Source organism: Manis pentadactyla, chromosome 13 (genome assembly GCF_030020395.1).
Source record: "Manis pentadactyla isolate mManPen7 chromosome 13, mManPen7.hap1, whole genome shotgun sequence".
NCBI lineage: Eukaryota > Metazoa > Chordata > Mammalia > Pholidota > Manidae > Manis > Manis pentadactyla.
In genome coordinates this window covers 6,300,923-6,315,740 of record NC_080031.1, presented here as the reverse complement: position 1 = coordinate 6,315,740, position 14,818 = coordinate 6,300,923, and the positions used below count along the sequence as shown (strand labels likewise).

General features: G+C 54.6%; 1 protein-coding gene and 1 long non-coding RNA gene across 3 annotated transcripts in view; both read left to right on the top strand.

Moving 5' to 3' along the window:
• The first annotated feature begins 1,681 nt into the window (after nucleotides 1-1,681).
• On the top strand, nucleotides 1,682-5,071 carry LOC130680330 (uncharacterized). The gene is made up of 3 exons (XR_008993290.1): nucleotides 1,682-1,797; nucleotides 4,083-4,343; nucleotides 4,720-5,071. It is a non-coding gene; the product is annotated as an uncharacterized LOC130680330 (long non-coding RNA).
• An 8,860-nt stretch (nucleotides 5,072-13,931) lies between these two features.
• Nucleotides 13,932-14,818, top strand: part of NECTIN1 (nectin cell adhesion molecule 1) — an 84,729-nt gene continuing 83,842 nt past the window's right edge. Inside the window, exon 1 of one of the 2 annotated variants that reach the window (XM_057491153.1) lies at nucleotides 13,932-14,706. In XM_057491153.1, coding sequence (XP_057347136.1) covers nucleotides 14,628-14,706 — 79 coding nt within the window. In that variant the 5' untranslated portion in view covers nucleotides 13,932-14,627. The remainder of the gene's footprint in view (nucleotides 14,707-14,818) is intronic. The other variant, XM_036887611.2, reaches the window with a different exon arrangement.

Below are 14,818 nucleotides of genomic sequence, written 5' to 3'. Positions count from 1 at the left end.
TACAGATCTTCCCCATTTATTTCCGGCCTACCAACCACATGCGTCCCAGGCTACTCCATGTGAGCATGTCCCCTAATGTCTGTCTAGGCCAGCACATCTGTCTTGGTCTGGAAAACTCCCAGAGGGAGTTTCTTGCTTCAGGAGAACCGCAGAACACAGGGGCTCAGAAGGTGGCTTTTAAGTTAGGTGTTGGGGGTGGCAATGGTGAGGGGGGGAACAGGAGGGGGGCGGGAGGTGAGGGCAGAAGAGGAAGAAGAAGGGGGACTGCTGATGCCTTAGTTTCTTGCCCAGGATTCCCACTTGCCTATAACACCACTGAGCCACACACATACACCTGCTCACACACTCTCTCTCACCCACTCACTCCCTGGGTTGGTGCCTGCGATACATTGTGGTAATTGAGCTCAGGCGGAGTCAAACCTTGTTTTGAATCCCAGCTTTGCCACTTTGGCTGTGAGACGTTAGGCAAATGCCTTAACTTCTCTGTGCCTCAGTTTCCTCTTCAATAGGATAACCAGAAGCATGACTTCATATGAAGATTATGAGAGTGAATATATGTGCATCATTTAGCACAGTCCCTGGTCACCAGCAGGTGGTTAGTAAACACTGGCTCTGACTGTATTAGAGTGCTGTTTCTTGACACCAGATTCCGGCCCTCTTGTACTGCAGCTGGAGGCAGGGGCTGTGCATTATCTAGGCTGCCTGGTAGTGTCCAGCTTGGTATTTCAACCACCAGAGTAGGGATGGACTGCCTTGGGAAGCAGTGAGCAGTCACCGGGAGGGATCAAGCAGAATCCACACGAGCATTTGGCATGGATGGGGCAGAATGGGAGGGGCACCGGTGCAGGAAGGCCTCATCCAATGTCCCATCCAACCGCAAGAGCCTGTGAATATGTGAATAAACCCACATCTCCAGGCACCCATGTGGGCACACACTTGCCCACAAATGGGGACTCACTTACAAGGGTACACTCCCCACCCAAGCTTTGGAGACTAGGAAGTGGTGTTTTAAACCAGCTCCCCCACCAGCCCTCCCCGGGCACCCCGCCAGTTGGTGTGTACACACGGGCATCCAGGTGGCAGGCAGGAGCTCTGAGGGAGGCACCAGGCGGGATTTCAAGGAGCCTGTTTCCTACCACTCCCAGTTCTCTTTCTACGGGCACCAACTGCCAGATGACCCCCCATCCCTCCACTGCAGCCCAGCTCTGAGACAGGGTGGGAGCAGAGACCAGGAACCGGGCACGGTGGTAAGGTGTTGGTTCTACCAGCAGGTGGACTGAGAGGGAGCCCGGGGCAGTCCTGGCAGCGCGAGCCTCTAAAGAGTCAGGGCACCTCGAATTAGGATGCTGTGAGAGGCGAGGACTTCCCTATCACAGAAGGGAGGGGGCAGGAGTTGCAGAAGGGTCAGAAGTCCCACCTCCAGCCAAGCTCGAGTCCAGTCCCACCCTCTAGGGGTGAAATAAGAAGGGAGGTTGCAGGAATCCTTGCTCCAACACTATTCCTGTCTCTGCCTTCTTCTCTCTCCCACCTCACCTCACACAGGCTGCCAACACTTCCTCTGGGTGCTGTGTGCCGTCTATTAGCCGTTTTATGAGAGGGCGGAGTGCTGATAAACCATAGCTGCATATTCAAACCCTCCTATCAGCCCCGGATGCATTACTGCGTATTATTTGTCTTTGCAGCAGCTGCGACAGCAGTTCTTCCTAACAATATTGGCTTCGGCTGGTATTAAAAAGGGCCCCTAAGTGCCACGAACATCTTTACTAGGAGAAGAGACCACGCCGTGGAGGAGGGGAGGTAGGCCAGCCTCTGGCGTGAACCATTTGCTGCGGATTCATCCAAGGGTGGATGCAAAAATTAAGCCTGGGGTTGGGCGGTGGCAGGGGGTGCAGAGCAGAGCTCTCCCCAGGACCAGTACACCCAGCCCCTTGCTGCCTGGAACCGCCTCTCCGCCCCACCCCACCTCTCACCCAGCAGGGCGCTGGGCACCGCAGGAGGCTAGGGGCCGTGGTGTGTGGTGTGAGTGTGTCCGGGCTCGCGGCTCCTCCAGCTACCCTACCACAAGCCAGCAACTCTTCCCAATCAATGGCCTCTTTGTGGCGGAGGAAGGACGGGAACGACAACACGAGGTGGGGGAGGGGTGAGAGGCTGCCTCGCGGGCGCCCGGGCGCACCACCCCGACTTGCCGCCGTCGAGGTCAGGGTTCCTCGGAGCCCAGGCGGGGTACGCTGCCCCGTAAGGTCTCCACACTCTCTGGACGTAGAGAAAGAGGCCGAGGGGGCAGTGGCCGGAGCCTCCCCGACTCCGCAGTGGGACAGTCGCCCGCCCCGCAGCCCTGGGAAGATGCGGACGCGCCTTCCCGGCCCCACGCCCGCTAGGTGGCGCTGGGCAGCCGCGCTCCTCCCACCTGCGGGCAGGCGCAGGAGCCGCCCAGGCGCCCAGCTGGGCTGGGGCGGCCGGTACCTCGTCAAGGACCCGCAGAGGTGGCGGAAGGAGAGAGGAGCAGCATCTCCCCCACTCACGTCCGCTGGATGTCTAGGGCTTCGGCACTCAGCTGCGTGCCCTTCTCCTGAATTTTGAAGGTCTAAATGCCCCAGTTCTTGAGAAGCCCACAACCTCAGAGGGAGAAGAAATGCTCACAGGGAAAGTGGATCCAAAGGAATCTACGCCAAAGGCGAAGTGACATATACAGCCAGTGCTCTGAGTTCAGAAACAACCGTGGGAAAAGACACCAGAGCACTCAGGGGAGCTACCTTGACCACTGTGCTCCGAACCAAGCCAGTGGGTGAGGGCCATGCATGCATTCCATCAGGCGCCAGGCCCTGGGCATTCACTGTGACCAGGTAACACAGCCCCTGTCCTCAAAGAGTTTAGGACTAGTGAGGGAGAAAGACACCAGATAACTAAACAAATTACTAACTACACCTGTCATAAGTGCACAGGTATATAAAGGTTTAGGCAGGAATATTACATACTCACCCTGGATCACCTGATCCAGTCCCAACCAGGGCTAGAAATGGGGAAGTTTGCATTGGGAAAAGCATGAAACCACTTCCTCTTAGTCCAAAGTAGACATAAGAAACAGTTGCCTAACACAGAGAAGACAAGTAGTGATTTTACAGCATCTTACTATGCAGATGGACAGTGACTATGAAGGGGTATGTGGGGGGGACTTGGTGAAGGGGGGAACCTAGTAAACATAATGTTCTTTCTGTAATTGTAGATTAATGATACCAAAAGAAAAAAAAAAGAAAAAAAAAAGAAACAGTTGCCTAAGCATAGTCAAGGCTAGGGTGACTTTTTCCCCCCAGGTAAGCTGGGAAAAGAGCCAACATTTAGTGAGTGCTTACTTCTGGCACCAGGCACAGTTAATATCTTCTCATTTAATCTTCACTCTGTGGAGTGTATGGTAAGACCACTTTACAGGAGAAGAGACTGAGGCTCATGCAAGTTAAGGACTGCCCCAAGGTGCCAGGAGCCAGGCTGTGGCAGAGTTAGGAACAGAACCCATAATGGCTTAAGCCCAAATGCTACACCTCTTCTGCTAGACGTGCTGCCCCTGGGGCCATGTCTGAGTGCCCTGCAGGACTGTAGAGAAGGAGAAAGACAGAAAGAGAAAGGGGCTGGGCAGACTAAGAAGCTGCCAGCCTGGGGCCCTCATCACCACCGCCCATTCGTTGCAGCCAGCCCTTTCTCAGCATCTCCTGACCAAACCACCACCCACTTAACATTCTGTTCGGTTTCCACTCTGCTCGGATTCCAAATGTTTATCAACACATGCTGTAATGTAATCAGCTGCTGGGAAAATACACACCAGGTAACGGATGCTGACAAGAGTGTCAAACAGATGTCCCCTCCTTGCCCCTCCCTCCCTCCCAGCCGGAGCTGGCACACCCAGGAGGCTGGGGAGGTGCCTTTTGCTATGCCACCCCTCCAGCCCTGGCAGTGGAGGCCCTCCTCAGGAGACCAACACTGTGGAGCCCAGCAGTGTGCAGCCACGGTGCAGGGAGCTTGACACACTGCTTCTCAGTCGATCCTCACAGCTGCACAGCAAGATTAGTCTTACTATCCCCATTTCATAGGTGCAGAAACTAAAGCGGCCAGTGATGGTGAAACGAGAGTGAAGCAGCAGCCCTGGAAGCAAAAGCACTAGAAGGGAAGATGGCCCTTCCTGTCCTTTTGCCACAGGGCCACCTTCCTGCAGAGCACCAGCCTCTGAAGCAAGCTGCCCTCATCACCATTCAAAGTTGTTGGACCTGAAGACTAAGGGCCTGGCCTCCACAAACTTGGTTGGCCAGGTATACTCAGGCTGAGAGCCTCTTTCCCATTTCTGCCCCAGCCAGGTAGGAGACAGGGTGCTGAGCTGTCCCGAAGGTGGAGGATTGAGCAAAAGAGGGAGGAGATGGGGCTCTGGGGGAGAAGGAGGCCCTTCCAGAACCAGAGCTTAGGGACCCCAAGGCCAGCCCAGACAGAGGAGAGAGGAAGTGCACAGAGTCAAGGAGAGCCCAGATGGGACAGGATCCCCCACCCCAGGACCTCTGGCCCTCCCAGGATCAGCTGTCGGAGAGTGGTCAGTCCTAAAGGAAATCAGTATTTGCTTTTCCCTCCAACGCAGTCAATTGCTCCTTTCATCTGACGGGAGTTGTAAATGAGACTTTATGGGATTTCTAATGATGGTGGTTTTCCTTTATCAGCCTCCAATTCCCACTTCTCTGCCAGGGTTGAGTCTGGGAAACGTTTTGACCAAGAATCCAGAATCTAGCAGCAGACCCCTGCCCTGCTAGTTGCCTTCCAAAGCAAGAACTGGAAGTTGTCAAACAGGCATTGGTGCCCCAGGAAGTTCACCAGGGAGAAGTCAGATCTGGGTTCCAGGCCACCTCCCAGCTGGCATATTTAACCTCTCTAACTGCTACTTCCTCAACCATAAACCTAGGGCAATAATGCCTGCTCTACCTACCTACCTCACCAGGCTGCCGTGAGGATCAAATGAGATTATAGGCCTGCAAGCCCTTTGAAAAATAAAAAGCAATCACCCAACCTGGTTATGCTATTATTATTATTGCTCTTTTGAATGTGTGTAGGTGCAACCAGAGAGCAAATTATGGCAAGCTGTATGTGGAAGAGAGTGAGCTTATTTGTGTATGTGGACGTATACCTACCAGTTTTGTTCAAGGATGGAGTTCTTGTGTTTGCACCTGTCTTTCAAGGAGCACGTGGGACAATGTATGTGTGTTTGAGTGTATTGGTACATGTGTGCATATTAGAATATCTTAATATGATTATCATATTAAAACATAATATAATAATCCTGTGTGCCCAGCATTTTGCTAAACACATGATACAGGGGTGCAAGTCAGCATAGGCAGGCAGACATCTATGTGAGACTGTACATACAGCATTTGCAACATATGCGTGTCCATGTTGGATGAATATAATGTAATGTGTGCCTTTTAATCTCATGCAGATAGTAGGAAATCTCTCTGTGTGCTCACCTGAGCTTCCACAAAAGTGTGAGTATAAGTATCAGAGTCTGAGTGTGTGCACACATGCATATGTGTACATGCAAACAAATGCACACTACCTCCCTGTTCCTGGGCCAATTGGTATAATTGTTCATTATTTATCAGCTGCCTGGCTTCGTGAGCCCCAGCATGCCCTGAGCTCATTGCCACGCAGCCATCAAGCCATCACATTGTGGTGACAGCAGCGCGCTTGGAAGGGGGCACTACTCTGCCCTCCGAAGCCAGTCTGTGCCTGGTACAGGGCGCCTGCCAGAGGAAAGTACAGTTTGACTATACCAGGCTTGGAGCTGCAAGAACGCTCAGCAGATGGGCCGGGCTCAGGACGGGCAGCGCCAGCGCCTCCAGGTACTCCAGAGGTCCTGGCTCTAACAAGTTCTAAACCCAGTGCCTGGCCCAGGAACGCCCGCTTAGCTGCCAAGGAGCCAGGTGTGACACACCCTCGCTGTGCTATAACCCCTGCCACAGCTCCTTGCTGCCCTCAGGATTTAGTCCAGACTCCCTAAGGCAGTGTACGAGGCCCACGCAGGCTGGGCACATGCCCTCCAGCCCCACCTCCCTCTCCTCTTGTACCACACCAGGCGGACTGAACTATTCTCAGCCCTTGGGTGCACCTGGACATGTGGGCCTGCCCCTCTGCCTGATTTGTCCACAGGGCATCCCTGGCTAGCCAGTCCTCACCCCCCAGGGCTCTACTCACCTCCACAGGAACATTTCCCTGACCCTTCCTGACCCCCTAGATCAGGGAAGGGCCCCCACATACTTCCTAACGTTTCCCCAAATTGCATGACCAGCATACACATTGTCGATCCTTTGGTTCTCACATCCAGGTCACCTGGCACCTTCCTGGAACCTCTCCCCCAAAAGAAGGTGCTGAGGCAGTGCAGGGCATGAATACTAACCTAAATCAAATATAATTCAGAAGCTCCTTTCTGGAGAAAAAGCACTTTACATAATATGGGAAAAAATTAAATCTGTTATTAAAGTAACTTTATAATGATATTAAACTAAATTTTAAAATAAAATAACCTTTACCCACAAATTATTTTCATTTCTCCATGCTGCCTTTACATTCTTCTCTTTATAGGTGCCTATTTTTCACAGAATTGCAATGCAGTGTCAACATCGTGCTTGTCTTTCCTTTCGCTTCGCACTGCAGCAATCTGGTTTGGAGTTTCCTCATTCTGGAGCATCTGTGTCACTAACAGCCCTCGTTAGCCCAGCTCCCAGGGAGTCTGGACTCCGGGCTGCCTCCTTCCCCAAAGACTCCTTCCCCAGCAAGCATTCCTAACTCAGGGCCCCAGCTGGACTTGTGCGGGTTGCCGTGTAAATACCGTCCTTGTACATGTGGGCTGTTTGCAGGGCAGAACATAGCTCGTCAGATCCTGAAACAATCTGAGGCCCGAAGAGGTTGAGAGCCACAGTTCTTCGGGGCCCAAGAGAAAGACGTGCCGCCTCATCGACACGCTGCCAGGACGGGAGCCACCGTGCGCCTTCTCTGCCCCGGAATTCTGCTCCTACCTTACCAGAAATTCCATTTCTTGACCTCCATATGGCTCTCCGAAGCAATCTTGTTCCTCTAGATGACTAGTCCGTCCTGCTAATTATCCTAACCACAACACGCCCGCCCCCACTCCCAGACCTTAAGGAAGAGAACGGGGGAGGCTGAGTATCTTCTTCCTCTGGCTTTGCCCCTTCTCCTTTCCCCACCGGGATGCCGCAGGCTGAAGCTCTACCCACCCCTTGCCCACCTCTGGGTCTGAGCTCCCCGGTCCATGTGGATCCTCACTGAAACCCTCTTCTCAGTACCACTATTGAGTTTTAAGTATTCCCATATCAGGACTGAAGCCTCGACTCCCACCCACAATTCCTTAGGATTTTGAATGTGGTGATTCTCAAAACCACATTGAGGGCCTTCTGACCAGATGCAGGGTGCAGATTAATTTATCTTCTGGAATCCCTTCTTTCTGGAGAGTGGGGCAGTTCAAGATGGAACCGGGGCCTTTCTATCATTGCTTCGAGCTCCAGACCACAAAGCCGTGGAGATCCCTGGGACACCATGGCCACAGGGGCCTCAGGAGAGGCCGGCAGCCTGTCAGCCAGCTTGGCACCACTTTGACATGACAGATCATTGGTCAAGGGGGGCAGCTGTGTTCAGCTAATCCCTCATCCCTAAGAGCAATGGCAGCCTTGGCCATAGGGAGGCTCTGCCATGATCTCTGTAAGAATAACAATAATTAAATATTTCTATGCACTGTGGGATACAGAGGCACCATCATGATCACCACAGCCACCAGGGTGATGATAACAGTAATTAGGCGCTGCGGCTGCCCAACCGCCCGGCCAGGAGTGCTGCCTGGGGCGAGGTGGGCCTGTCAGATTAGGGAGGGGACGCTGGGGGCCAGGGTCCTCTCGGGAGCTCCGGCCATGCTTCCTCTGTGGGATTTCTCCTCCTCCTTTCCTCTCCCCTTGCGCCCGGCCTTGGCTGACCCCGGAATGGGGATCAGAGACACAGGAGAGGGTGGCCCCCATTTGGCAAGCCACTCTAATATGTATTTAAGTTTATCTTCTATCAACAGATTTCAGGGGCTGGGGATTCTTGGGGACTTCTTAATAGGGCTCCCCTCACATCAAAGTGAGCTTTATTAGCCAATTACTGAATAACACAGAGGGGCCTGGAATATGGCCGGGAGGGGAAGTCATTATTGTATTGACTTTGGGCCCCGTCCAAGCCCAACAGCTGCCTCTGAAAGAGCCTGTAGGAACAGAGGGAGGGCTTGCGGAGAGCTTCCTGGGGACGGCACCTTCCCCAGGGCTGCTCTCTGCCTGCTCGCTGCCCCCCAGCCGTGGGATAGGTGGGAAAGGTGGGCTTAGATGCCTGACCTTTGAGTGGGCTGTCCTCCTGCAGTTATCAAGAGTCGGGGCCAGAATGGGACGTGGAATTCATCTAGTCTGCTCTCATGCCAGGGATCTAGTCTACTCCCACATACATGACCCCTGATAAATGGGCCTGGGGCCTCAGTCTGAAATGGGATGGGGAGTTCCTTCCGTGTCAGCTCCCTAAACAGTCTCCCCTAAACTACATTGAAATCTACATCCCCAACGCATAGGCCCATCGGTCCCGAGTCCTGCCTGGGAAGGCACACAGACTGTGCTCGCTCCTTTTCCCTTAGGGTTTTGGAAGATTGCTAATCACACCTCCCTTCCACCTCCTTGGGCTTTCTCCTTTATGAGATCTAAAGCCACCTTCTCTCCTCTCTCTGTAGGTAACGTCAACTCCTGCTTAACTGCAGTGACCTTCTTACTAACTTCCCTGCTTTCTGCCCCAAAACCTCCACCTTCCTGGTTCTCTTTACCTTCCTGCCTGGCTCAGAGAAAGCCGAGTCCTCTCCTTCCCAAGACTGACCTCTCCCCCACCCCAGTCCTACCACCCATGCCTCCTCCGGGGCCTGCCCCAAAAAGCACATCCCTTTCTCTTCATACACTTGCTTCTCCAGTCCTTGCTGTCCACTAGATCTTTTCCTCTGCCTACAAGATGCTCAGTAGCTTTTGATTTTCTAGCTAAAAGGGGAAAACAAGCCCCTTGATCTCAGGCCTGCTAACCCTCTCCAAACTTCAGATCTGTTTAGCTCATTCTGTCCACCACCAAACTTCTCAAAAGCAGGGTGAGCACCTGCATCCTCTGCCTTTCCACCTTTCATCTGTTTCTCCTCCCACTTGGATCTGGGTGCGGCCCTTGTTTCGTCACCAATGCTGCTCTCTCGAAGGTCACTGGTGTTTTTGACACTGTTTCCAAAGATCCCTTCTGATCCCCACCTGCTTTCTGCAGCATCAGACACTGCTGGCAACCTCCTCCTCCGGTAAATTCTCTCCTCACTTGGCTTCCATGACAACCCTTCCTCCTTGCTCCCCTCCTCCGGCACTGACCAGGCCTCCTCTGTCCGTCCTACCCACGTTGTTGCCAGATGCATCAGAAAGCCCAGTTCCAGCAGCTGCCACAAGCACTTCTCTGTTCAGAAACCTTCGATGGCTCACCACTGCCTGCAGCAAAAGAACCATAGAGTTATCAAATAATGCAACTATATGCAATACATGATCTATAATGCAATAATAATATGTTGGGCAGAGAGGTCAAACATTTTTAGGTAGAGGAACCCATTAAGAAGAATCTTCCTCAGAAGCCCAATGTTTAAAAAGCATGAAAACAACATACCTCCTTATGACGCAGGGAGTGAGGAACCCTGGAAATTCTAGGGTTTTCAAAACACAATTGGGAAACCACTGAACAAATTAAATTCTTCACTGAGCACATGAGAAAACTGAGGCCCAAAGAGAAGTGACTGTTAGAAAGAGACACAGGATATGAGTCAGTCAATCAACACATTTTCATGAAGTGCCTACCAAGTGTGCGGCATGTTCTAGGTGCTAGGGATAAAGCAGAGGATAAGACCGACATGGTGCGCCCCTGGAGGGGTGGATAGCCCAGTAGGGAATGAATCAAGCAAATGAGCAATCACTGAAGTGGTTACAGATACGCCAAGGGAGCTGTGAGAGCATATAGGAGGAGACTCCCCCGGACTACAGCGCAAAGTGGGCACCCTAGGGAAGTAACACGTGGAAACGGAGCCCTAAAGGATAGTAACTGGCCAAAAAGAAGGGGAAGAGCATTGGCACAGATGGAACAGCTTGGGTGAAGGCTGAGGAGATGAGCGTAGTAGCTTTGAGGAAGCCCAGTGGCTCCTACTCAGAGCCCTGGACCCTGGTGAGAGAAGGCAGCAGGAGGCAGCCCCGTGGGTCTTGCGGTGGACTTGACCCAGATCTCAGAGGCTGGCAGGCCAAGGAAGCGTTCGCAGGTATTGGGACCTGGACATGTGCATTAGTGGACAATTCAGTGCAAATGCAATGTGGTGTTGTGGATTGGAGCCTGAAAACATAAAATAGACATTAGTGGAAAAATGAGAACTATGAAGAAATTCATAACAGAATGTGTTCTGTTAACAGTATTATAGCAAAGCTATTTTCTTAGTTTTGACGATGCACCATGGTTATTTATGCAAGACATTAGTGTCAGGGAAAGCTGGATGAAGGACATACAGAAAATCTGTAAATCAAAAATTATTTCAAAATAAAATTTTTAAAATTGGTAAGTCCATCTAGCACTGTGGCAGAAAAGAGCAAATCTGAATATGGCGAGAGAGATTACAGTAAAATTATGACTAACGCTTAAATAATTCTTCTTGCACACCAAGCATTATACCAAGTGCTCAATGTGTTTAACTCATTTAATCCCCACAACAACTCTTTGTGGCAGGTTGTTATTATTTCCCTTTATTTTACAGATAAGGAATCTGAGCACAGAGAGGTTAAGTCACTTGCCCAAGGACACACAGCTGCTGAGGTCTGAATTCGAATCCAGGCAGTCTAGGGCCAGAGTCCCATGTGCCTGACTGTTGTGTTCACTCCCTCCCCTCTGTATGTACTGGCTAAACTGCCAGAGGATATTGCAAGGAGCAGGCAGAAATCATGAGTGCATGAACTAGGGGGATAACATTAGAAATGGAGCAGCATCACTAAGCTTAAGATAATAATAGAAGCAGAATGAGCAGCATTTGCCTTTGAATCAGAATGTGGTGTCTGAAGAAGAAAAGGGAACAAGAATGACTCCTGGAATTCCAGCTTAGAGTAGGGACCCGAGCCTAGCCTCCTGGTGCTTGGTTTCATACTTCTTCCTGCCCCTGAAGGAAACCCTGTGGACCTTCACAATCTGCCTGCACCTACCCACCCCTTTCTCTTATACTTCCCAGAATGTAGAACAAACCCAACCTCCTGCTGTTCCCACACCAGCTTGTCCTGGTATAAGCTGTTTCCTCTACTGAAATTCTCTCCTCAGTCTCCCTTGGTCCAAATCTGACCCACCACCCTTCAGGGCTTCAGTCAAATGTCACCTCTTCCAGAAACCTTCCCTGCTCTCTGCAATGAGAAGCACCCACCCTCTCCTCTAGATGCCTTGTTTTTTTTGTGTTTTTTTTTTGCTCTCTTTAGCAGCAAATAACTTCCATCCCATAATATAGCTATGTGAGTAAGGTCTTGGCTGTTGCTAACTTTTGCATCCTCAGTACCTGGAAAGTAGGTGTTCAAAAAGACTTGTTTAATCTGAATAAACAAGTTATATCTTACTCTCCTTTGCCCCTTCTCTGGCTCTCTTTTTTCTGTCCCCAGCAACCCACTGCACACACACACACACACACACACCCTACCTGGCACCCATGTTGGTGCTTTGCATGTTTTAGGGGCTGGTTTAAAGATGATGAGGGGATGACCATACTATTATTTACTTGCCTCCCTCTTCTCCACCCAACCCATCCCCAGGCAGCCGTGCCAACCCCCAGACACACCCTCTCTGGGAGCTCTTTTTAGAGCAGGTCAGAGAAGCCTTACCCAAAGATGGAGAGATGGGAGAATATGAGCAGGGGACGGGTGGGTACTGGTGCATCTGGAATTGCCCCCTCAAACCCATCACTCAGCTCTTACAAGGTGCCACGCAGAGTCTGAGACCCCGGCAATGAACCAGTTCAACCCTGGCCTTTGAAGTACTTAGAGGTGTCTGGCTGCTGGGCTGGGCTACCACAGATCAAGTGAGAGAAGGCATTCCTCAGCGTAAAAACCCCCTGGAGGCGATCGCATTCATGCATCTGCCAGCCTCTCCTCCAAGTCTGAGGCTCAGGCTACAACCAACCTTTTGTGAGCCCTACTCACCAGCTGTTGCTGGCCCTAGTGCCCTTCCGCACACTGACTCCCCACCCCCACCTTGAATCCAGTCTCCCTAATGCTTCCCCCTCAGCGCGCATCTTTGTCTGGTAAATGATTCGCTCAGCCCTGTGTCCCTTACACCCCAGAAGCCTTCCCTGATCCCCACTCCAAGATGAATTGGGCACTTTCTCTGAGGCCCACCAAATCCAGTGTGTCCCACTGGGACACACCATGCACGTGAAATGAGTGCTTAGAACATCTGTTTCTATGTCTGTCTTCTCCCCTGCCCCCCAGTAGACTGAGCACCTGCAGGGCAATGGCAGTGTCTCTGCATCCCCAAGCCTGGCACCAACAAAGCCTGATCACATCTGTGAGATGTGAAAGATGTATACGTGAGCGTGTGAGTGTTCATGTGAGTGATGCATTGGACTGCTTCAGCTGGAAACAAGGATCAGACCCCACATGGCGGGAAGGTGGTGCCCTCCTGGCTCAGCCACCTTCTGCTCCTCCGACTCCCAGGAACTAGAATTTACACCTAATCAGGAACAGGCTACTAACCCCCTGCTCCTGCCTGCTGGGCAAGGAACAGCAACGGGCACCCCGGAGCATCCTCTGGTCAGGCCTCTGGGGAGAACTTGGTCTCTACTGGGAAACTCTGTCTGCCTCCTCCTTGGGAAGAGGATGGGTTGGGAGGTCCAGAGGGAAGGAGCAGAGGGCGGGCTTCGTGCTGCCAAGGACTCTAGAGGGCTCAGCCGCCTGGGCAGGAAGCCATCCACACCCGGATGTGATGGGTGGTGAACGGGATGGGGCGGAGAGTCCCTGCCCTGCCGCAGACACTAACTGGATGGGTTACTTGCGCGGGAATCCCGCAAGTGTGCCCAAAACAAAGGTTCGGGCAAAGGACGCAGAGCTCTATTTCAAGCCGTTTGGGAGGAGAGGGAGCTTCCGTTTTTGGAAAAGGAACCCTTGAAGGGAGCGGGGATTACAGAAGACCAGGGACTTCAGTGGCCGCATTCCACCCGCCAGTGCCCACCTTCTCCGGCAGCTCCCATCGGTGCCCGCATAGCTGCCTCTCCGTTCAGCGTTCAGGCGACGCCAGGAGAGGCAGCTCTGGCTGCCGGGTTCCGGTCCCAGCCTTGCCTCTCTCTGCGCCTGTGCCCCTGGGCGAGTCGCCTCACCCTTCTGGGGGACCTTTGTTTCCTCATCTGTAAAATGGGGCCAAGAACGGAGTCGAGGGCTGCAAGCCCTTTCCGCTCGGACACTGCTCCATCCAGCGTTCTCCGTACCGCACGCCCGCCGCCCCGCAGCCCCGCCGCCCGCCCCATCTTAACTCCATCCCCACCGAGCAGCTTCTCCCCCGACGCCGGCCGCCAGGGGTCACTGCCTCCCTTTGTCAGCGACAGCGCAGGGCGGCCGGCGCTCGGGCCCTGTGCTGCGCCGCAAGGCGGCCGAAGGGGCATCGCCCCAGCCGGTGGGCCTGCCCGACCCCCGGCCCGCGCTCGGGCCCCGCCTCTGCCTCGGGCCGGAAGGTGTGCGCGGCCGGGCGGAGGCCGGGGCGGGCGCGGGCGGCGCGCCGGGGCAGCGAGAGGGTTAACGCGGGCCCCTCCCCCTCGGGCTGACATCACGGGGAGCGCGGGTGAGAGGCTGGAGCTCGGCGAGTGAGAGAAAGGGAGCGAGCGGGGCGAACGGGGCGCGACTCGGCGCCCGGGCTGCTCCACATTGTCGCGGACCGCCGGCCCCGAGCACAGCGAGCGGCGGCGGTACGCGACGGGGACGCGCGGCGCCCCCGGCTCGCTCTCCCACCGCGGAGCCGCAGAGCCTGAGCGAACCGGGCAGCCGGCCGCCGGACCGCGCGCCCGCCGGCTGGGCCCCGAGCCCGCCGCGCCGCCCGCCCGCCACCCGGGCTCGTCCCGCCGCCCTCGGAGGACGGTCGGCCATGGACGCCTGCAAGTTGGAGCCGAGCGGGAGGGCGTGAGCGCGCCGGGGGCCGGGAGCCCGCGCTGCGCAGCCGGGCGGCCGGGCGCGCCGGGGGTGGGTCCCTCTCCCCAGCCCGGCTCTGCGTGGAAGAAGAGGGCGGGGACCGGCGCGGGGCGGAGAGCGGAGGAGGAGAAGGGGGCATGACTCGTGCAACTTGCGGCGGGCATCTGCCGAGCCTCTGAGCCGGCGGCGGCCCGGGGCCCGGATTGCGGCCGCGCCGAGCCCAGCCCAGCCCACCCCGCCCCGGCCGACGGCTGCGGCTGACCTGGATCCGCGGAGCGCCCGCCGGCCGGCAGTGACCTGCCTTCGTCTTCCGGGCTGGTTTCTGGGGCGCGAGGAGCGCCCTCCCCACGGCGCCTCTCGCCGGACCTCCGGCCCCCGATGGCTCGGATGGGGCGTGCGGGCGCCGCAGGACGCTGGTGGGGACTCGCTCTCGGCTTGACCGCGTTCTTCCTCCCAGGTAAGCGCGTTCCGCCTCTGCCAATGCCCCCCCCCCAACCTCCCCAATCCAATGCCTCCCCGGGGCTGGGAGCTGGGTGGCGGGCACATCTGGGTTGTAGGGAGTGAAAGGA